The sequence below is a fragment of the Pristiophorus japonicus genome, unplaced genomic scaffold (assembly GCF_044704955.1).
Source record: "Pristiophorus japonicus isolate sPriJap1 unplaced genomic scaffold, sPriJap1.hap1 HAP1_SCAFFOLD_1633, whole genome shotgun sequence".
NCBI lineage: Eukaryota > Metazoa > Chordata > Chondrichthyes > Pristiophoridae > Pristiophorus > Pristiophorus japonicus.
Window position 1 is genome coordinate 11,858 of NW_027251314.1, and position 23,689 is coordinate 35,546.

General features: G+C 51.1%; 1 protein-coding gene across 1 annotated transcript; it reads left to right on the forward strand.

Moving 5' to 3' along the window:
• Window positions 1-1,065: 1,065 nt before the first annotated feature.
• On the forward strand, window positions 1,066-23,476 carry LOC139243215 (SWI/SNF-related matrix-associated actin-dependent regulator of chromatin subfamily B member 1-like; the record flags this gene model as incomplete). The annotated part of the gene is made up of 4 exons (XM_070870720.1): window positions 1,066-1,232; window positions 12,397-12,587; window positions 14,548-14,679; window positions 23,144-23,476. Coding segments are annotated over 4 exons (530 nt in total), but the record flags the coding sequence as incomplete, so codon positions are not given.
• Window positions 23,477-23,689: the final 213 nt, after the last annotated feature.

A 23,689-nucleotide genomic window follows, 5' to 3' on the forward strand; every position in this document is an offset into this window, starting at 1 on the left:
AGCGTAGTTGAAGATTCTCGCGTCTAGTAGCTAGTGTCAGCTGTGGCTCAGTGGGTAGCGCACTCGCCTCTGAGTCAGAAGGTTGTGGGTTCAAGTCCCACTCCAGGGACTTGAGCACATAAATCTAGGCTGACATTCCCAGTGCAGTACTGAGGGACTGCTGCACTGTCGGAGGGGCAGTACTGAGGGAGCGCTGCACTGTCGGAGGGGCAGTACTGAGGGAGCGCTGCACTGTCAGAGGGGCAGTACTGAGGGAGCACTGCACTGTCAGAGGGGCAGTACTGAGGGAGCGCTGCACTGTTGGAGGGGCAGTACTGAGGGAGCGCCGCACTGTCGGAGGGGCAGTACTGAGGGAGTGCTGCACTGTCGGAGGGGCAGTACTGAGGGAGCGCTGCATTGTCGGAGGGGCAGTACTGAGGGAGCGCTGCACTGTCGGAGGGGCAGTACTGAGGGAGTGCTGCACTGTCGGAGGGGCAGTACTGAGGGAGCGCCGCACTGTCAGAGGGGCAGTACTGAGGGAGTGCTGCACTGTCGGAGGGGCAGTACTGAGGGAGCGCTGCATTGTCGGAGGGGCAGTACTGAGGGAACACTGCCCTGTCGGAGGGGCAGTATTGAGGGAGCGCTGCACTGTCGGAGGGGCAGTACTGAGGGAGTGCTGCACTGTCGGAGGTGCCGTCTTTTCGGAGGAGACGTTTATCCGAGACCCTGTCTGCTTTCTCTGAGATGGACGTAAAAGATCCCATGGCATGTTTCGAAGAAGAGCAGGGGAGTTATTCCCGGTGGCCTGCCCCAATATTTATCCCTGAATCAACAGAACAAAAACAGATTACCTGGGTCATTATCACGTTGCTGTGTGTGGGAGCTTGCTGTGCGCAAGTTGGCTGCTGCCTTTCCCACATTACAACGGCGACTACACTCCAAAAGTACTTCATTGGCTGCAAAGTGCTTTGGGACGTCCGGTGGTTGTGAAAGGCGCGATAGAAATGCAAGGCTTTCTTTTTTTTTTCATGGCCGGTCGCCCTTGCTTTACGTTCGCCCTTTGACCCGTGTCTTTGTCTGCCGCAGAGAAACTGATATCGCCCGAGATGTTCGCGGAGATCCTGTGCGATGACCTGGATTTAAACCCGTTGAACTTTGTGCCAGCCGTAGCCTCGGCCATCCGGCAGCAGGTGGAGTCCTACCCAATGGACAGCATCCTTGAGGACCAGACTGACCAGAGAGTGATCATCAAGGCAAGTGCCTCCCAACACCTAACAACATCAGAAATAGGAGCAGGAGTCGGCCATACCGCCCCTCGAGCCTGCTCCGCCATTCAATACGATCCTGGCTGATCCGATCATGGACTCAGCTCCACTTCCCCGCCCGCTCCCCATAACCCCTTATCCCCTTATCGTTTAAGAAACTCTCTATTTCTGTCTTAAATTTATTCAATGACCCAGCCTCCACAGCTCTCTGAGGCAGAGAATTCCACAGATTTACAACCCTCTGAGAGAAGAAATTTCTCCTCATCTCAGTTTTCAGTGGGCGGCCCCTTATTCTAAGACCATGCCCTCTAGTTCTAGTCTCCCCCATCAATGGAAACATCCTCTCTGCATCCACCTTGTCAAGCCCCCTCATAATCTTACACGTTTCGATAAGATCACCTCTCATTTCTTCTGAGCTCCAATGAGTAGAGGTCCAACCTCCTCAACCTTTCCTCATAAGTCAATCCCCCTCATCCCCGGAATCAACCGAGTGAACCTTCTCTGAACTGCCTCCAAAGCAAGTATATCCTTTCTTAAATATGGAAAACAAAACTGCACGCAGTATTCCAGGTGTGGCCTCACCAATACCCTGTATAACTGTAGCAAGACTTCCCTGCTTTTATACTCCATCCCCTTTGCAATAAAGGCCAAGATACCAGTGGCCTTCCTGATCACTTGCTGTACCTGCATACTAACCTTTTGTGTTTCATACACAAGTAACCCCCAGATCCCGCTGTATTGCAGCACTTTGCAATCTTTCTCCATTTAAATAATAACTTGCTCTTTGATTTTTTCTGCCAAAGTGCATGACCTCACACTTTCCAACATTATACTCCATCTGCCAAATTTTTTCCCACTCACTTCGCCTGTCTATGTCCTTTTGCAGATTTTTCGCGGGCGGGCAGGGAAGTGGAGCTGAGTCCATGATCAGATCAGCCATGATCTTATTGAATGGCGGAGCAGGCTCGAGGGGCCGTATTGCCTACTCCTGTTCCTATTTCTTAATAGGGGCGTTACATTTGCAGTTTTCCAATCTGCTGGGACCTCCCCAGTAATCCAGGGAATTTTGGTAAATTACAACCAATGCATCCACAATCCCTGCTGCTACTTCTCTTAAGACCCTAGGCTGCAAGCCATCAGGTCCAGGGGATTTATCTGCCTTTAGTCCCATTATCTTACTGAGTATCAGCTCCTTAGTGATTGTGATTGTGTTAAGTTCCTCCCTCCCCCCCTATAGCCCCTTGACTATCCACTGTTGGAATATTGTTAGTGTCCTCTACCGTAAAGACTGATACAAAATATTTGTTCAGAGTTTCTGCCATCTCCATGTTTCCCATTACTAATTCCCCGGTCTCGTCCTCTAAGGGACCAACATTTACTCCAGCCAATCTTTTCCTTTTTATATACCTAAAGAAACTTTTGCTATCTGTTTTTATATTTTGTGCTAGTTTACTTTCATAGGGCCCAAGTTTCCACATGATTCGCGCCTGATTTTTAGGAGCAACTGGTGGAGAACGGACTATCTTAGAAATCGCAATTCTCCACATTTTTTTTTCTGCAGTTCTAGTCAGGTAGAACAGTTCTAGTTTGGAACAGATTTTTTTCTTCAAAAGGGGGCGTGTCCGGCCACTGACGCCTGATTTGAAAGTTTCCACAGTGAAAATGTACTCCAAACTAAAGTAGAATGGAGCCAGTGAAGATTTTTGTCGAACTGAAAAAACCTGTTCTACACATTAAAAAATCAGGCGCAGGTTACAAATTAGGCGTCCAGACCGAGGTGGGGGGGGGGGAAGGGAAGTCATTAAATTCGACAATAAATTCTTATTTATACTTCTACAAATATTATACAAATAAATCCAACCTGAATAAACATTTATAAGCCAAGAAAAGATGAAATAAACCATCTTCCTACCTGTGTGAAAGTGCTTCAGCCAGGGAGAATTCTGCAGCCGGGAGGGGAGAGAGAGAGAGAGAGAGGGAGAGGGAGAGAGAGAGAGAGGGAGGAAGAGAGAGGGGAGGGAGGGAGAGAGGGAGGGAGGGAAGGGGAGAGAGAGAGAGAGAGAGAGAGGGAGGGAGAGGGAGAGAGAGAGAGAGAGGGGAGGGAGGGAGAGAGGGAGGGAGGGAGGGGAGAGAGAGAGAGAGAGATGGAGGAGAGAGAGAGAGGGAGGGAGGGAGAGAGAGAGCGGGGGGGGTGGGATAGAGAGAGCGGGGGGGGGAGAGAGAGAGCGGGGCGGGGGGAGAGAAAGAGAGGGGCGGGGGGGAGAGAGAGAGTGGGGGGGAGAACAGAGCGGGGGGGGAGAGAGAGAGCGGGGGGGGGAGAGAGAGAGCGGGGGGGGAAGTGCGGGGGGGCGGGTCGGTTTGGGGAACAGGAGCTCGGGTCGGGTCAGTCGGGGGGGGGGGGGAGCGGGTGTCGGGTCGGGGGGGGAGCGGGTGTCGGGGCGAGGGGGGGAGCGGGTGTCGGGTCGGGGTTGGAGCGGGTGTCGGGTCAGTCGGGGGGGGGGGGAGCGGGTCTCGGGTCGGGGGGGGAGCGGGTGTCGGGGCGAGGGGGGAGCGGGTGTCGGGTCGGGGGGGGGGTGGGGGAGCGGGTGTCGGGTCTCGGGTCGGGGGGGAGGGAACGGGTCTCAGGTGTCGGTGGGGGGGGGGGGAGCGGGGGTCGGGTCTGGTCGGCGGTGGAGGAGGGGGGAAGCGGGAGTCGAGTCGGGTCGGGCGGGGAGCAGGAGCTGGCCGTGGGAGGGGAGCCCCAGTGAGGCCATTGGGCCAGGGCTAGGGGCTGTGTGCTTCGGGCCCCTCCCACACAGTTTGGCGCCTGGAGCTACTGCACTTGCGTGCCGACTGTAACGCGCATGTGCAGAGGTCCCGGCACTGTTTTCAGCGCAGGGACCTGGTTCCGCCCCCCCCCCCCACAGCTCGTGCTGGCTGCGCCGAGGGCCACAGGACCTGTATGTCGGTGGAGAATACCGAGGATTTTTTTAGGCGCCGTTTTAGGCGCGAAAAACGGGCCCCCAGCTCGGAGGGGCACCCGTTTTTTTTCTTGTGGAAACTTGGGCCCATGGTCTATCTTCCCTTTCTTAATCATTTTTTTAGTCGTTCTTTGCTGGCTTTTCAAAGCTTCCCAGTCTTCTGTTCTCCCACTAGTTTTGGTCACTTTATATGCCCTTGTTTTTAGTTGGATACCGTACTTTATATTTTAGTTAGCCACAGATGGCTATCTTTTCTCTTACGCCCTTTCCTCCTCACTGGAATATATTTTTCTTGAGAGTTGTGAAAATCTCCTTAAATGTACACCACTGTTCATCAACCGTCCTACACTTTAATCTATTTTCCCAGTCCACTTTACCCAACTCAGACCTCATACCTTCATAGTCTCCTTCATTTAACCTCTAGCGGGAACGGCAGCAGTTACTGGAGTAAATGAGGAGAAACTGATTCCAGTGGCAGGAGAAAGACTTGCATTTAAATAGCGCCTTTCACGACCACGGGACGCCTCAAAGCGCTTTACCGCTAATGCAGTACATTTGGAGTGCAGTCTCTGTTGTAATGTTGGAAACGCAGCAACCAACCTGCGCACAGCAAGCTCCCACACACAGCAATGTGACAATGACCAGATCGTCTGTTTTTGTTATGTTGATTGAGGGATAAATATTGGCCAGGACACCGGGGACTTTAGAATTCTCTGCCCCAGAGAGCTGTGGAGGCTGGGTCATTGACTATATTTAAGATGGAGATAGACAGATTTTTGAGTGATAAGGGAGTGAAGGGTTATGGGGAGCGGGCGGGGAAGTGGAGCTGAGTCCATGATCAGATCAGCCACGATCTTATTGAATGGTGGAGCAGGCTCGAGGGACTGAATGGCCGACTCCTGCTCCTATTTCTTATGTTCTTATGTTATGTTCTTATATCTCCCCTGCTCTTCGTCGAAATAGTGCCATGGGATCTATGGCACTGTGACATCTCATCCGAAAGACGGCACCTCCGACAGTGCAGCACTCCCTCAGCACTGCACTGGGAATGTCAGCCTTGATTTATGTGCTCAGGTCCCTTGAGTGGGACTTGAACCCACAACCTTCTGACTCAGTGTGCTACCCACTGAGCCACAGCTGACACCCCAAATGATCACGAGTTCAAAACCCGCCATGGGAGCTGGGGAATTTAGATCTGGAATTAAAAAAGCTAGTCTCAGTAATGGCGACCATGACATTAACAGATTGTGGTAAAAACCCATCTGGTTCACCAACGGTCTTCCGGTCTGGGCCCATACGTGACTCCAGACCCACGGCAATGCGGTTGACTCTTAACTGCCCTCTGACACGGCCCAGCGAGCCGCTCAGTTGTACCAAACTGCCAGGAAAAAAAAACCGCAACGGTTCAAGGCGGTGGCTCACCACCACCTTCTCAAGCGAAATTAGGGATGGGCCGTAAAAGGCCGGCCTTGCCAGCGACGCCCACATCCCGGACCTGTCCCGGACCTGTCCCATTGCTCCGATCGGATGGTGGAGGAGGGGCGGTGGGGGGGGCTCTGCCAGGTCCCGTGGCATCCATTTTGTTTCCCCGGCCGCCATTTTGTTTCCACCTGTCCGCCATTTTGTTTGACCTGGGATCTTTTTCTCCGATGAGAGCGAGGCTTTGGCTCAGGGCTGGTGTCCACCCTCCCCCTCCCCCCCCTCCCTCTCCCCCCCCCCCCCCCACACACTCTGAGTCAGAGGGTTTAGGGTTCAAACTCCACTCCGAACAGAAGCCACACCCCTCCCTTGGAGGGCGTGCAGTGAAGATTTACCAGAATGATTTTCCTGGACATCAGGGGCTAAATGACGAGGAGAGATTACACAAACTAGCGTCGTATTCACTGGAATTCACAAGGCTATGGGGTGATTTTCAGGATAGTCGGTTGAGTGGTTGACGCGAACAGTATAGATGTAGAGTGGATACAGAGACAGTGTTTGCAGTTGTGGGGTGTTCTGTATGCAATGGAGGTACAAACTGAGTACTGTTTAACTGAACAAGGTAACACCCTTGGCTCTGCTTTATTACGGCCCAGAGTGCCTGACTCACAACATGGCTGGCCTTTTATACCAGAGCAGCACCAGGTGCGTGCTGCTCAGTGGCCTCCAACAATGGCACCATCTGGTGGCTATAAACAGCATGTACATACATGACACGGGGAAGAGCAAAACTAGAGGCCATCAATATAAGATAGTCACCAATATAAGATAGTCACCAATATAAGATAGTCACCAAGAAATCCAAGGGGGAATTCAGGAGAAACTTCTTTACCCGGAGAGTGGTGAGAATGTGGAACTCGCTGCCACAGGGAGTGGTTGAAGCGAATTGTATCGATGCATTTAAGGGGAGGTTGGACAAGCGTACGAGGGAGAAGGGAATAGAGGGTTCTGCTGATAGATTTAGATGTGGAAAGACGGGAGGGGGCTTGAGTGGAGCATAAACTGGTTGGGCCGACTGGCCTGTTTCAGTGTCCTCTATCCGATGTAATTCTATGTAAAGACTGATAGGGTAGGTAGAAACTATTTCCGCTGGTTGGAGGGACAGAGTCTAAAAATTAGAGCCAGGTCTTTCAGGAGTGAAGTTAGGAAACACTTCTACACGCAAAGGGTAGTAGAGGTTTGGAGCTCTCTTCCGCAAACGGCAATTAATGCTGGATCAATTGTTGATTTTAAATCTGAGATTGATAGATTTTATGTGAACCAAAAGGTATTAAGGGATTTGAGCAAAGTGGAGTATATGGAGTTAGGTGGCAGATTGGCCGTGATATTGAATGTCGGATCAGGCTCGAGGGGCTGATTGAGCCTCCTCCTGTTCCTGTGTAACAGGCTCGAGGGGCTGAATGGGCCTCCTCCTGTTCCTGTGTAACAGGCTCGAGGGGCTGAATGGGCCTCCTCCTGTTCCTGTGTAACAGGCTCGAGGGGCTGAATGGGCCTCCTCCTGTTCCTTTGTAACAGGCTCGAGGGGCTGAATGGGCCTCCTCCTGTCCCTGTGTAACAGGCTTGAGGGGCTGAATGGACCTCCTCCTGTTCCTGTGTAACAGGCTCGAGAGGCTGTATGGGTCTCCTCATGTTCCTGTGTAACAGGCTCGAGGGGCTGAATGGACTTCCTCCTGCTCCTGTGTAATAGGCTCGAGGGGCTGAATGGACCTCCTCCTGTTCATGTGTAACAGGCTCGAGGGGCTGAATGGGCCTCCTCCTGTTCCTGTGTAACAGGCTCGAGGGGTTGAATGGGCCTCCTCCTGTTCCTGTGTAACAGACTCGAGTGGCTGATTGGGCCTCCTCCTGTTCCTGTGTAACAGGCTCGAGGGGCTGAATGGGCCTCCTTGTGTTCCTGTGTAACAGGCTCAAGGGGCTGAATGGGCCTCCTCCTGTTACTGTGTAACAGGCTCGAGAGGCTGAATGGACCTCCTCCTGTTCCTGTGTTTCCTCACTGAGTCAGAGGGTGAATGGATTCAAATTCCCATTCCGGACAGTCCTGGTAAGCAGAGACGAGAATATAATCTCCAAATACTGGTTTATATCGAATTACGTCGCGCCTACTGCACAGAAACAGGCCTTTGGGCCCAGCGGCTCTGTGCCGGTGTTTATGCTTCATAACAGCCTCCTCCCCGCCTCTACATCTCACCCCATCAACATATCCGTCTAATCTTTTCTCCCTCATGTGTTTATCTCATTTCCCCTTAAATGTATCTATACCATTCGCCTCAACCACTCCCTGTGGTCGAGTTCCACATTCTCACCACCCTCTGGGTAAAAAAGGTTTCCCCCGAATTCCCGATTGTAATTATTGGTGACTATCGTATATTGATGGCCTCTACTTCTGGTTTCGCTCGCAAGTAGAAACATCTTCTCCATGTCTACCGTATCGAACCCTTTCATAATCTTAAAGGCATCTGTCAGGTCACCCCTTTGCCTTCGCTTTTCTAGAGAAATAAAGCCCCAGGCCTGTTCATCCTTTCCTGATAGTTACAACCTCTCAGTTCAGGCATCATCCCTGTTAATATTATTTGCACCTTCTCCAGTGCCACGATATAAGAACATAAGAATTAGGAACAGGAGTCGGCCATCTCGCCCCTCGAGCCTGCTCCGCCATTCAACAAGATCATGGCTGATCTGGCCGTGGACTCAGCTCCACTTACCCGCCCTCTCCCCGTAACCCTTAATTCCCTTATTGGTTAAAAATCTATCTATCTGTGACTTGAATACATTCAATGAGCTAGCCTCAACTGCTTCCTTGGGCAGAGAATTCCACAGATTCACAACCCTCTGGGAGAAGAAATTCCTTCATAACTCGGTTTTAAATTGGCTCCCCCGTATTTTGAGGCTGTGCCCCCTAGTTCTAGTCTCCCCGACCAGTGGAAACAACCTCTCTGCCTCGATCTTGTCTATCCCTTTCATCATTTTAAATGTTTCTATAAGATCACCCCTCATCCTTCTGAACTCCAACGAGTAAAGACCCAGTCTACTCAATCTATCTTCATAAGGTAACCCCCTCATCTCCGGAATCAGCCGAGTGAATCGTCTCTGTACCCCTCCAAAGCCAGTATATCCTTCCTTAAGTAAGGTGACCAAAACTGCACGCAGTACTCCAGGTGCGGCCTCACCAATACCCTGCACAGTTGCAGCAGGACCTCCCTGCTTTTGTACTCCATCCCTCTCGCAATGAAGGCCAACATTCCATTCGCCTTCCTGATTACCTGCTGCACCTGCAAACTAACTTTTTGGGATTCATGCACAAGGACCCCCAGGTCCCTCTGCACTGCAGCATGTTGTAATTTCTCCCCATTCAAATAATATTCCCTTTTACTGTTTTTTTTCCCAAGGTGGATGACCTCACACTTTCCGACATTGTATTCCATCTGCCAAACCTTCGCCCATTCGCTTAACCTATCTCAATCTCTTTGCAGCCTCTCTGTGTCCTCTACACAACCCGCTTTCCCACTAATCTTTGTGTCATCTGCAAATTTTGTAACACTACACTCTGTCCCCTCTTCCAGGTCATCTATGTATATTGTAAACAGTTGTGGTCCCAGCACCGATCCCTGTGGCACACCACTAACCACCGATTTCCAACCCGAAAAGGACCCATTTAATACTTTTTAATAATATCGAGACGAGGGGGGCCCAAATCGCCCGACACGGGGCGGACCGACCGATCGTTCAGCGTTGCGTCCACCCCAATGCACGGCCGGACATTCCGGGGAAACTCAGACCTGTATTTTTTTTTTTTGGAGCGGGGCAGAAGTGGCCTCGTCATCGGGTCAGAAGAGCGGGCGGGTCGGAAGTAGCGGCTGTCGCTCCGACCCGCCCGCTCCGCGCTGATGCGTCACAACGTCGCTGCCCTTCAGTTAAAGTGCGGGGCCGCTGTGAACTCCGCCTGTTTCTCAGTTAGGCCCTGCTGGGCCACCAGGGAGGGTTTCGGCCAGGCCAGTGGTCTGCTACACAAGGGGGGGGGGGGAGGGGTGCCGGGAGGGGTTGGTGACGGGCTGCCTGTTCGCGGCCCGGCCGAACCCCGAGGGGGGGACTTAATTGTCGGGCGACAGTAACAAATGAGATGGCGGCATCGCCGGCTGTCAGGGAAAGCCGGATGGCGACAGGCAAAGCTGTCGGGGGCACCGACCAGCGCAAGCACTGTTCCCGCTGAGTGATTTCCCGGCGCGGGGCGAAAAGGGAGTGGCCGCCGGTCGCGGGGGGTTCGGAGTGTGCCCGACGGGAGCAATTACCGCTGGAAAACCCAGGTAGGGCAATTTCAAAAATGGTCCTTATTCTGCACCGACTCGGCACAGAGTCATTACCGACCTGTGCACGCCTCTTAAAAAAGGGCCAGTTTCAGCCCTCGGAACAGTGCACAGTAACTCCCAGTGTGATATGGTGACCAGAATTGTACACAGTAACTCCCAGTGTGATATGGAGACCAGAACTGTACACAGTAACTCCCAGTGTGATATGGTGACCAGAACTGTACACAGTAACTCCCAGTGTGATATGGTGACCAGAACTGGACACAGTAACTCCCAGTGTGATATGTAGACCAGAACTGTACACAGTAACACCCAGTATGATATGGAGACCAGAACTGTACACAGTAACTCCCAGTGTGATATGTAGACCAGAACTGTACACAGTAACTCCCAGTGTGATTATGCAGACCAGAACTGTACACAGTAACACCCAGTGTGATATGGAGACCAGAACTATACACAGTAACTCCCAGTGTGATATGACCAGAACTGTACACAGTAACTCCCAGTGTGATATGGAGACCAGAACTGTGCACAGTAACTCCCAGTGTGATATGACCAGAACTGTACACAGTAACTTCCAGTGTGATATGACCAGAACTGTACACAGTAACTCCCAGTGTGATATGACCAGAACTGTACACAGTAACACCCAGTGTGATATGGAGACCAGAACTGTGCACAGTAACTCTCAGTGTGATATGACCAGAATTATGCACAGTAACTCCCAGTGTGATATGACCAGAACTGTACACAGTAACTCCCAGTGTGATATGGAGACCAGAACTGTACACAGTAACTCCCAGTGTGATATGACCAGAACTGTACACAGTAACTCCCAGTGTGATGTGACCAGAACTGTACACAGTAACTCCCAGTGTGATATGACCAGAACTGTGCACAGTAACTCCCAGTGTGATATGACCAGAACTGTACACAGTAATTCCCAGTGTGATATGACCAGAACTGTACACAGTAACTCCCAGTGTAATATGACCAGAACTGTACACAGTAACTCCCAGTGTGATATAACCAGAACTGTACACAGTAACTCCCAGTGTGATATGACCAGAACTGTACACAGTAACTCCCAGTGTGATATGTAGACCAGAACTGTACACAGTAACTCCCAGTGTGATATGACCAGAACTGTACACAGTAACTCCCAGTGTGATATGTAGACCAGAACTGTACACAGTAACTCCCAGTGTGATATGGAGACCAAAACTGTGCACAGTAACTCCCAGTGTGATATAGAGGCCAGAACTGAACACAGTAACTCCCAGTGTGATATGACCAGAACTGTACACAGTAACTCCCAGTGTGATATGTAGACCAGAACTGTGCACAGTAACTGCCAGTGTGATATGGAGACCAGAACTGTACACAGTAACTCCCAGTGTGATATGACCAGAACTGTACACAGTAATTCCTAGTGTGATATGGAGACCAGAACTGTACACAGTAACTCCCAGTGTGATATGACCAAAACTGTACACAGTAACTCCCAGTGTGATATGGATACCAGAACTGTACACAGTAACTCCCAGTGTGATATGACCAGAACTGTACACAGTAACTCCCAGTGTGATATGACCAGAACTGTACACAGTAACTCCCAGTGTGATATGACCAGAACTGTACACAGTAACTCCCAGTGTGATATGACCAGAACTGTACACAGTAACTCCCAGTGTGATATGGATACCAGAACTGTACACAGTAACTCCCAGTGTGATATGACCAGAACTGTACACAGTAACTCCCAGTGTGATATGACCAGAACTGTACACAGTAACTCCCAGTGTGATATGACCAGAACTGTACACAGTAACTCCCAGTGTGATATGGATACCAGAACTGTACACAGTAACTCCCAGTGTGATATGACCAGAACTGTACACAGTAACTCCCAGTGTGATATGGATACCAGAACTGTACACAGTAACTCCCAGTGTGATATGACCAGAACTGTACACAGTAACTCCCAGTGTGATATGGAGACCAGAACTGTACACAGTAACTCCCAGTGTGATATGACCAGAACTGTGCACCGTGCTCCCAGTGTAGTCTAACCAAAGTTCAGTGGAAGGTTCACGTAAATTCTCTGCTTTTCAACTCTATCCCTTTCGAAATGAACTAGTTGACAACCAGTGTGTGAGGGCGGGGGGAGCAATGTGTGTCTGATGGGTTTAGGTACTTTGCCTGTAAAGGGTAAGTGGGGAGAGGGGCTATCTAGAAAGTACAGTGCGGCTGGACTTTGAACCAGTGTCTCCACCCCTTAGACCTGTATTGCCCCCCCCCACTGCACCTTCGCTTGAGTAATCCCCCTGCTTTCTTTTCTTCTTCCCTACCCCTTCAACCCTCCTCCCCCCCCCCCCCCCCACTCCCCCACTTGCATCTCTCCCGTAGCTCAACACTCACGTGGGGAACATTCTGTTGGTGGACCAGTTCGAGTGGGACATGTCCGAGAGGGACAACTCACCCGAGAAGTTTGCGTTGAAGCTGTGCTCGGAGCTGGGACTGGGGGGAGAGTTCGTCACCACCATCGCCTACAGCATCCGGGGCCAACTCAGCTGGCATCAGAGAACGTACGCGTTCAGGTCTGTTAGGAGCACGAGTCTGCGCGCAGCAACGGGAGTGGGGGAGGGGCGGTGGGGGTGCGGAGAGGGAGCCCGCACCACCACCCAGCGGGCACAGGGGGGCGCAGTGCGTTTCACCACTGACCTTTCACCCTCCGCTTGACCTGGGGGTCAAGTCCGGTGGGCGGGAGCGGGGGGGGGGGGGGCCGAAATTCAGCCTCCCGATAGGGCCTGTTACCGCCGTGAGGTTGGCAGCCACGCGGCCGTGTCAAATGGCCGCTGATTTTTCCTCAAATGGCCGGCGCTTGTGAAATTCTCACCGCTGGTTTTTCCCCCGCTGGTCGCCACTTCTGGCGAACCATGCTCAGTGCGCCATCAAAGTGTGCAGCGCTGATGTTCCGTCCCGCAAACAAAATGCTTCCAAAAAAACTTCCGTTCGCCGCCTGGTGCTCCTGACAGTTTTTTCTGTCGGTGCGCTGTGCTTGCAGTGTGCGTAAAATGGCGGCGCGGCCTCCATTGTAGGCCGCCATCTTATTTTTTTTTGGTCGGCTGACTGCCAATTCGGCCCGACAATTATGCCTCCCCCCACCCCGGGTTCGGCCGGGCCGCCGACAGGTAGCCCGTCACCAACCTCTTGGGTGCCAGGCCGCTGGCCCAGGCCGAAAGCCTCCCTGCTGGCCCAGTGGGCCTAACTATAATAATGACAGAGCTCGCAGCGGCTATTCTCCTTTAACTGAAGCGGACAAACGCGGTGACGTCACCAGCGTGATGACGTCACCAGCACAATGATGTCATTAGCACGATTACGTCACCAGCACGATTACGTCACCAGCACGATGACGTCACCCGCACAGTGACGTCACCAGCGCGATGACGTCACCAGCACAATGACGTCACCCCACAGTGACGTCACCAGCGCGATGACGTCACCAGCGCGATGACGTCACCAGCACAATGACGTCACCCCACAGTGACGTCACCAGCGCGATGACGTCACCAGCGCGATGATGTCACCAAGCACGACGACGTCACCCGCACAGTGACGTCACCAGCACAATGACGCCACCCGCACAGTGACGTCACCAGCGCGAAGACGTCACCAGCCACCACTCTTATGACGGACACCCCGCGCCCTGCTCGAAACACAACGACAAAGAGCTGAATTTCGCAAATTGGTGTGGCGTCCGAAACTACAAAAACAGTCGGTGCAACCCCTCTCAGGCGGGGGCTGAATTTCGGCCCCCAGGCCTCCGGACAGAGGGAGCCTGGGCTATCGCAGCAACCTCTTCCCCCCCCCCCCCCCCCGCACTTATTCCAGTACTGGCCATGGGATCTTATAGGTCCACCTGAGAGGCAGGTGGGACCTCGGGTTTAAGGTCTCATCTGAAAAGATGGCACCTCCGACAGTGCGGCGCTCCCTCAGTACTGCCCCTCCGACAATGCAGCACTCCCTCAGTACTGCCCCTCCGACAATGCAGCGCTCCCTCAGTACTGCCCCTCCGACAATGCAGCACTCCCTCAGTACTGTCCCTCCGACAGTGCAGCACTCCCTCAGTACTGCCCCTCCGACAGTGCAGCGCTCCCTCAGTACTGACCCTCCGACAGTGCAGCGCTCCCTCAGTACTGCCCCTCCGACAGTGCAGCGATCCCTCAGTACTGCCCCTCCGACAGTGCAGCGCTCCCTCAGGACTGGGCATCTGGCTTGAGTCTCAGGAGAGATGGGCTCGAACCCACGACCGACTGACTCGGAGGCGAGAGTAAAGCGCTCCTTGCCTCAGTCGCAAAGTGCTTGTTGGCCAGCTCAAAGTCAAGAGCCTTGGAAGGAATGGATGGCGCGTCCCGAGTTATGAGGTGCGTGGAATTTAAAAGGTGTAACAACCCGGCCTTGGGTTCGGAACAGCCGCCTGTTGCCTCTCACCCGTCCATTGAGAGTTTTTACCCCTGTTCGCCCGCCCTCCCCCACTCCCGTTCTGTCTTCCAGTGAGAACCCTTTGCCAATTGTGGAGAGCGCACTCCGCAACACCACCGATGCTGACCAATGGTGCCCACTGCTGGAGACGCTGACGGACGCAGAGATGGAGAAGAAAATTCGGGATCAGGACAGGAACACCAGGTAGGGCACGGAGAGGCGGCGATACAGGAACGTTTCAGTGCTGAGGAACGTTCACCCCTTTATCAATCTCTCTGTCTCGGTCTCTCTCGCTCTCTCGCTGTCTCCAGAACTGTTGAGGTGTAACCCGTCCGGTTTGTACAGGTCCCACTTTCCCCCAGAAGTGGTCCCAATGTCCCAGGAAACTAAAGCCCCCCCTTCCTGCACCATCTCTCCAGCCACGTCGCCATCTGCTCTATCCTCCTGTTTCTGTACTCGCTAGCCCGAGGTACCGGGAGTAATCCGGAGATTACTACCTCTGAGGTCCTGCTTTCTAATCTCTCTCCTAGCTCCCTAAACTCTGCCTGCAGGACCTCATCCCTCTGTCTACCCATGTCATTGGTCCCGATATGGACCATGACCTCCGGCTGTTCACCCTCTTCCCCCCCAGAATACCCTGGAGCCGCTCGGTGACCTCCTGGACCTGTTACCTGGGAGGCAACATCCCATCCTGGAGTCACGTCTGCGGCCGCAGAAACACCAGTCTGTTCCCCTGACTATTGTATCCCCTACCACTATCGCTTTGCCGATCTTCCTCCCCCCCCCCCCCCCCCCGCCCACCCCCACCCTCCTTCAGGCAGCTGAGCCACCCATGGTGCCATGGACTTGGCTCTGGCTGTACTCCCCAGACCAAACGGTATGTTGGCCTTCATAGCGAGAGGATGTGAGCATAGGAGCAGGGAGGTCTTACTGCAGTTGTACAGGGCCTTGGTGAGGCCACACCTGGAATATTGTGTTCAGTTTTGGTCTCCTAATCTGAGGAAGGACGTTCTTGCTATTGAGGGAGTGCAGCGAAAGGTTCACCAGACTGATTCCCGGGATGGTAGGACTGACATATGAAGAAAGACTGGATCGACTGGGCTTGTATTCACTGGAGTTCAGAAGAATGAGAGGGGATCTCATAGAAACGTATAAAATTCTGACGGGTTTAGACAGGTTCGATGCAGGAAGAATGTTCCCGATGTTGGAGAAGTCCAGAACCAGGGGTCACAGTCTAAGGATAAAGGATTTAGGACCGAGATGAGGAGAAACTTCTTCACTCAGAGAATTGTGAGCCTGTGGAATTCTCTACCACAGAAAGTTGTTGAGGCCAGTTCGTTAGACATATTCAAAAGGGAGTTAGGTGTGGCCCTTACGGCTAAAGGGATCAAAGGGTATGGAGAGAAAGCAGGAATGGGGTACTGAAGTTGCATGATCAGCCATGATCTTATTGAATGTTGGTGCAGGCTCGAAGGGCCGAATGGCCTACTCCTACACCTATTTTCTATGTTTCTATGAACCATCGCCCCCACCAGTAGTTAATACTGAATACAGGTTGGAGAGCGAGATGCACTCGGGACTCCTGCACTACCTGCTTCCTTGTCTGTGTGACAGTCATCCATTTCCTCTCTGTCTGCTCACTGTTACGCTGTGGGCTGACCAGCTCCTGGAATGTGCTGTCCACGTAGCTCTGAGCCTTGCGGACCTGTAATGTCTGTAAGCTTGTAATGTTTGTCGATCCTTTGCGAATATATCACAGGAAGCATCGCAGAGACGCTCAAGCTCTGAAACCCGGAGCTCGAGATCCTCCAGCCGACAACACTTGCTGCACATGTGGTTGTTCCAGGACATGGAAAGCGTCCTGGAGTTTCCACATGGCACAAGCTGTGCATTCCACGGGACTGAGGTGCCCAGCCATGCCTCTATTTAATAGACGATTAAGTAACTGAACAGAAATAAACTTAGGACTTCACAAAAAACAATCACCGCCTACTCAACCAACCCGCTCCTTCCCTTGCGCTGATGTCACTCACCTTGCTCCCAGACACTCGCGCTCTCTCCGGGCTCTCAGAGACATCTTTATCCACAGCCGCTCCTCTCTCTCTCTCCCGTGGGTCCGCTCTCGTGTCTATTAACTTGGAGAAACATAGAAACATAGAAAATAGGAGCAGTAGTAGGCCATTCGGCCCCTCGAGTCTGCACCGCCATTCAGTATCTCAACACCATATTCCCGCTTTTTCCCCCCATACCCCTTGATGCCTTTTGATTCTCTCTTAAGTATATTCAGTGACTTGGCCTCCACAGCCTCCTGTGGTAGAGAATTCCACAGGTTCACCACCCTCTGAGTGAAAACATTTCTCCTCATCTCAGTCCTAGATTTCCTATCCCGTATCCTGAAACTGTGACCCCTGGTTCTGGACTTCCCAGCCAGGGGAAACATAGAAACATAGAAACATAGAAAATAGGTGCAGGAGTAGGCCATTCGGCCCTTCTAGCCTGCACCGCCATTCAATGAGTTCATGGCTGAACATGCAACTTCAGTAACCCATTACTGCTTTCTCGCCATACCCCTTGATTCCCCTAGTAGTAAGGACTTCATCTAACTCCTTTTTGAATATATTTAGTGAATTGGCCTCAACAACTTTCTGTGGTAGAGAATTCCACAGGTTCACCACTCTCTGGGTGAAGAAGTTTCTCCTCATCTCGGTCCTAAATGGCTTACCCCTTATCCTTAGACTGTGTCCCCTGGTTCTGGACTTCCCCAACATTGGGAACATTCTTCCTGCATCTAACCTGTCTAAACCCATCAGAATTTTAAACGTTTCTATGAGGTCCCCTCTCATTCTTCTGAACTCCAGTGAATACAAGCCCAGTTGATCCAGTCTTTCTTGATCGATCAGTCCCGCCATCCCAGGAATCAGTCTGGTGAACCTTTGCTGCATTCGCTCAATAACAAGAATGTCCTTCCTCAGGTTAGGAGACCAAAACTGTACACAATACTCCAGGTGTGGCCTCACCAAGGCCCTGTACAACTGTAGCAACACCTCCCTGCCCCTGTACTCAAATCCCCTCGCTATGAAGGCCAACATGCCATTTGCTTTCTTAACCGCCTGCTGTACCTGCATGCCAACCTTCAATGACTGATGGTACCATGACACCCAGGTCTCGTTGCACCTCCCCTTTTCCTAATCTGTCACCATTCAGATAATAGTCTGTCTCTCTGTTTTTACCACCAAAGTGGATAACCTCACATTTATCCACATTATACTTCATCTGCCATGCATTTGCCCACTCACCTAACCTATCCAAGTCACTCTGCAGCCTCATAGCATCCTCCTCGCAGCTCGCACTGCCACCCAACTTAGTGTCATCCGCAAATTTGGAGATACTACATTTAATCCCCTCATCTAAATCATTAATGTACAGTGTAAACAGCTGGGGCCCCAGCACAGAACCTTGTGGTACCCCACTAGTCACTGCCTGCCACTCTGAAAAGTCCCCATTTACTCCTACTTGCTTCCTGTCTGACAACCAGTTCTCAATCCATGTCAGCACACTACCCCCAATCCCATGTGCTTTAACTTTGCACATTAATCTCTTGTGTGGGACCTTGTCGAAAGCCTTCTGAAAGTCCAAATACACCACATCAACTGGTTCTCCCTTGTCCACTCTACTGGAAACATCCTCAAAAAATTCCAGAAGATTTGTCAAGCATGATTTCCCTTTCACAAATCCATGCTGACTTGGACCTATCATGTCACCTCTTTCCAAATGCACTGCTATGACATCCTTAATAATTGATTCCATCATTTTACCCACTACCGATGTCAGGCTGACTGGTCTATAATTCCCTGTTTGCTCTCTCCCTCCTTTTTTAAAAAGTGGGGTTACATTGGCTACCCTCCACTCGATAGGAACTGATCCAGAGTCAATGGAATGTTGGAAAATGACTGTCAATGCATCCGCTATTTCCAAGGCCACCTCCTTAAGTACTCTGGGATGCAGTCCATCAGGCCCTGGGGATTTATCGGCCTTCAATCCCATCAATTTCCCCAATACAATTTCCCGACTAATAAGGATTTCCCTCAGTTCCTCCTCCTTACTGGACCCTCTGACCCCTTTTATATCCGGAAGGTTGTTTGTGTCCTCCTTAGTGAATACCGAACCAAAGTACTTGTTCAATTGGTCTGCCATTTCTCTGTTCCCCGTTATGACTTCCCCTGATTCTGACTGCAGGGGACCTACATTTGTCTTTACTAACCTTTTTCTCTTTACATATCTATAGAAACTTTTGCAATCCGCCTTAATGTTCCCTGCAAGCTTCTTCTCGTACTCCATTTTCCCTGCCCTAATCAAACTCTTTGTCCTCCTCTGCTGAGTTCTAAATTTCTCCCAGTCCCTAGGTTCGCTGCTATTTCTGGCCAATTTGTATGTCACTTCCTTGGCTTTAATACTATCCCTGATTTCCCTTGATAGCCACGGTTGAGCCACCTTCCCTTTTTTATTTTTACGCCAGACAGGAATGTACAATTGTTGTAGTTCATCCATGTGGTCTCTAAATGTCTGCCATTGCCCATCCACAGTCAACCCCTTCAGTATCATTCGCCAATCTATCCTAGCCAATTCACGCCTCATACCTTCAAAGTTAGCCTTCTTTAAGTTCTGGACCATGGTCTCTGAATTAACTGTTTCATTCTCCATCCTAATGCAGAATTCCACCATATTATGGTCACTCTTCCCCAAGGGGCCTCGTACAACGAGATTGCTAATTAATCCTCTCTCATTACACAACACCCAGGGGGGAGGCCAGTCTAAGATGGCCTCCCCCCTAGTTGGTTCCTCGACATATTGGTCTAGAAAACTATCCCTTATGCACTCCAGGAAATCCTCCTCCACCGTATTGCTTCCAGTTTGGTTAGCCCAATCTATGTGCATATTAAAGTCACCTATTATAACTGCTGCACCTTTATTGCATGCACTCCTAATTGCCTGTTTGATGCCCTCCCCAACATCACTACGACTGTTTGGAGGTCTGTACACAACTCTTACTAACGTTTTTTGCCCTTTGGTGTTCTGCAGCTCTACCCATATAGATTCCACATCATCCAAGCTAATGTCCTTCCTAACTATTGCCTTAATCTCCTCCTTAACCAGCAATGCTACCCCACCTCCTTTTCCTTTTATTCTATCCTTCCTGAATGTTGAATACCCCTGGATGTTGAGTTCCCAGCCCTGATCATCCTGGAGCCACGTCTCCGTAATCCCAATCACATCATATTTGTTAACATCTATTTGCACAGTTAATTCATCCACCTTATTGCGGATACTCCTTGCATTAAGACACAAAGCCTTCAGGCTTGTTTTTTTAACACCCTTTGTCCTTTTAGAATTTTGCTGTACAGTGGCCCTTTTTGTTCTTTGCCTTGGGTTTCTCTGCCCTCCACTTTTCCTCATCTCCTTTCTGTCTTTTGCTTTTGCCTCCTTTTTGTTTCCCTCTGTCTCCCTGCATTGGTTCCCATCCCCCTGCCATATTAGTTTAACTCCTCCCCAACAGCACTAGCAAACATTGGTTCCGGTCCTGCCCAGGTGCAGACCGTCCGGTTTGTACTGGTCCCACCTCCCCCAGAACCGGTTCCAATGCCCCAGGAATTTGAATCCCTCCCTGCTGCACCACTGCTCAAGGGAAACATTCCCCCCGCATCCAATCTATCCAACCCAGTCAGAATTTTATACGTTTCAATGAGATCCCCTCTCATTCTTCTAAACTCTAATGAATACAGGCCTAGTCGACCCTAGTTGGGTTCTCCTCCTCTTCAGTTAGACGTCTCCACAGCCTTCCTCCTCTCCACCCAGTTGCTGCGCTCACAAAATTCCTCACTCGACTTACGATCTATTCTGCTTGCGATTTACCCAGCTCTTCCTCCAAGCTCTGTGCTCAAGCGCTCCTTTATCAATCTCTCTCTCTTGCTTTCTCTCTCTCTCTCTCTCTCTCTCTCTCTATCTATCCCTGTCCTCACTCACACCTTTATCAATCTCTCGCTCATAGAATCATAGAAATTTACAGCACGGTAGGAGGCCATTTCGGCCCAACATGTCCGTGCCGGCCGACCAAGAGCTACCCAGCCTAATTCCACTTTCCAGCTCTGGGTCCGTAGCCCTGCAGGTTACAGCACTTCAGGTGCACATCCAAGTACTGTTTAAATGTGGTGAGGGTTTCTGCCTCTACCACCCTTTCAGGCAGTGAGCTCCGCCCCAGACCCCCACCACCCTCTGGGTGAAGACATTTCCCCTCAAATCCCCTCTGAACCTCCCCCCAATTACTTTAAATCTACGCCCCCTGGTTGTTGACCCCTCCGCTAAGGGAAACAGGTCCTTCCTATCCACTCTATCCAGGCCCCTCATAATTTTATACACCTCAATCGGGTCTCCGCTCAGCCTCCTCTGTTCCAAAGAAAACAACGCCAGCCTATCCAATCTTCCCTCATAGCCAAAATTCTCCAGTCCCGGCAACATCCTCGTAAATCTCCTCTGTACCCTCTCTAGTTGTGCAATCACATCTTTCCTGTAATGTGGTGACCAGAACTGCATGCAGTACTCCAGCTGTGGCCTAACCAGTGTTTTATACAGTTCAAGCATAACTTCCCTGCTCTTGTATTCCATGCCTCGCCTAATAAAGGCAAGCATTCTGTATACCTTCTTGGTGTCTCTCTATCACTGACGTCACTCACACCTTGATCAATCTCTCTTGGTGTCGTTATGATACTAAATGTAAATATGAATGATATAAATCCAATTAGTCACTAATCAATCCAAGGGGGAATTTAGGAGAAACTTCTTTACCCGGAGAGTGGTGAGAATGTGGAACTCGCTGCCACAGGGAGCGGTTGAGGCAAATAGCCCAGATGCATTTTAGGGGAGGTTAGATAAACACATGAGGGAGAAAGGAGTTGAAGGACATATTGATGCGGTGAGATGTAGCGGGTTGGGAGAAAGCTCATGTGGATTGCTGGGTGGAAAAAGGCATGGACGAGAGCTTCATCGGCTGCTGAAACCCTCCTCCATGCCTTTGTGATCTCTAGACTTGACTATTCCAACGCACTCCTGGCTGGCCTCCCACATTCTACATAAACTTGAGGTGATCCTAAACTCAGCTGTCCATGTCCTAACTCGCACCCAGTCCCGCTCACCCATCACCCCCTGTGCTCGCTGACCTACATTGGCTCCCGGTTAAGCAACGCCTCGATTTCAAAATTCTTATCCTTGTTTACAAATCCCTCCATGGCCCTCGCCCCCTCCCTATCTCTGTAACCTCCTTCAGCCCCATAACGTTCCCCCCCCCCCCCCCCGAGATGTCTGCGCTCCTCTAATTCTACCCCCTTGTCAGATCAGCCATGATTTTATTGAATGGTGGAGCGGGCCTGAGGGGCTGGATGGCCGACTCCTGCTCCTATTTCTTATCTTCTTGAGCATCCCTGATTATAATCACTCAACCATTGGTGGCCGTGCCTTCTGTTGCCTGGGCCCTAAGCTCTGGAACTCCCTCCCTAAACCTCTCCGCCTCTCTACTTCTCTTTCATAGAAACATAGAAAACATAGAGCAGGCCATTTGGCCCTTCGAGCCTGCACCACCATTCAATAAGATCATGGCTGATCATGCAACTTCAGTACCCCTTTCCTGCTTTCTCTCCACACCCCTTGATCCCTTTAGCCGTAAGGGCCACATCTAACTCCCTTTTGAATATATCTAACGAACTGGCCACAACAACTTTCTGTGGTAGAGAATTCCACAAGTTCAAAATTCTCTGAGTGAAGAAGTTTCTCCTCATTTCGGTCCTAAATGGCTTACCCCTTATCCTTAGACTGTGACCCCTGGTTCTGGACTTCCCCAATATTGGGAACATTCTTCCTGCATCTAACCTGTCCAAACCCGTCAGAATTTTATATATTTCTATGCGATCCCCTCTCATTCTTCTAAATTCCAGTGAATATAAGCCTAGTTGATTCAGTCTTCATATGTCAGTCCTGCCATCCCGGGAATCAGTCTGATGAACCTTCGCTGCACTCCCTCAATAGCAAGAATGTTCTTCCTCAGATTAGGAGACCAAAACTGAACACAATACTTAAGGTGTGGTCTCACCAAGGCCCTGTACAACTGCAGTAAGACCTCCCTGCTCCTATACTATGAAGGCCAACATGCCATTTGCCTTCTTCACCACCTGCTGTACCTGCATGCCAACTTTCAATGACTGATGTACCATGACCCCCAGGTCTCGTTGCACCTCCCCTTTTCCTAATCTGTCACCATTCAGATAATATTCCGCCTTCCTGTTTTTGCCACCAAAGTGGATAACCTCACATTTATAATCTCGGAATGCTGCCTGCTTGTGGGACACACACATTCTGTTGTCCGGTGTCTTCGCTAATAAGTGTTCACTCGCATCTCTTGTGAGGGAAAAAAAAAGCCTTCGCCTTCAAGATGCTCCTTAAAACCTATTCTTTGGCCAAGCTTTTGGCCACCTGCGCTAATTTCTACTTACGCGCCAATTTTTTTGTCTCATAATACTCTTGAGAAGCGGCTTGGGACGTTTCACTTCAAGTTATATAAATACAAGTTGTGTTGAAACCTTGCTGACCAGTGTTGTGCCTGTTTTGTTTTTTAACCCTGCAGGCGAATGAGACGTCTTGCCAACACCGCCCCCAGCTGGTAACACCGGTTACTAGGCCTGGCCCCGGCTCACAGTCACAGCGTGGAACAGAGGGTTGGGGCGGGGGGCGGGGGTTGGAAAGGAGGGTGACCAGCCGAGTGCAGCTTGGTGCTGACCGACTCCACAGGGTGCCTGCCGCCATTCGCGCTTTGGGAACCGGCGTTCCGCGTTCTTATTTAATTTATTAAGTTAATTCTTTTCGCTGCCCTCGGTTGACGGCGGAACTGGGGTTTTATTTTATAGGTTTTTCACGGCCCGACGAGATTGGGGAGATTGCGAAGCGGACGGGATTTGTATTCGTCAGTAAAAACAGTTAATACCAAACCAAGACGTCTCGTTTCGTTGGTCTTGTGTGGGGCCGACTGGCGTAAGGCCGGGCCCGGGAGCATCGTGAGAAACACCAAACGTGCAACTGTTAACGGGCCCAAAACCCATCCCCAGTTAATGGTCTCAGCCGCCCCATCGTCCTCAGACACTGGGCCCAACACCCCGCCCCCCCCCCCCCCAAG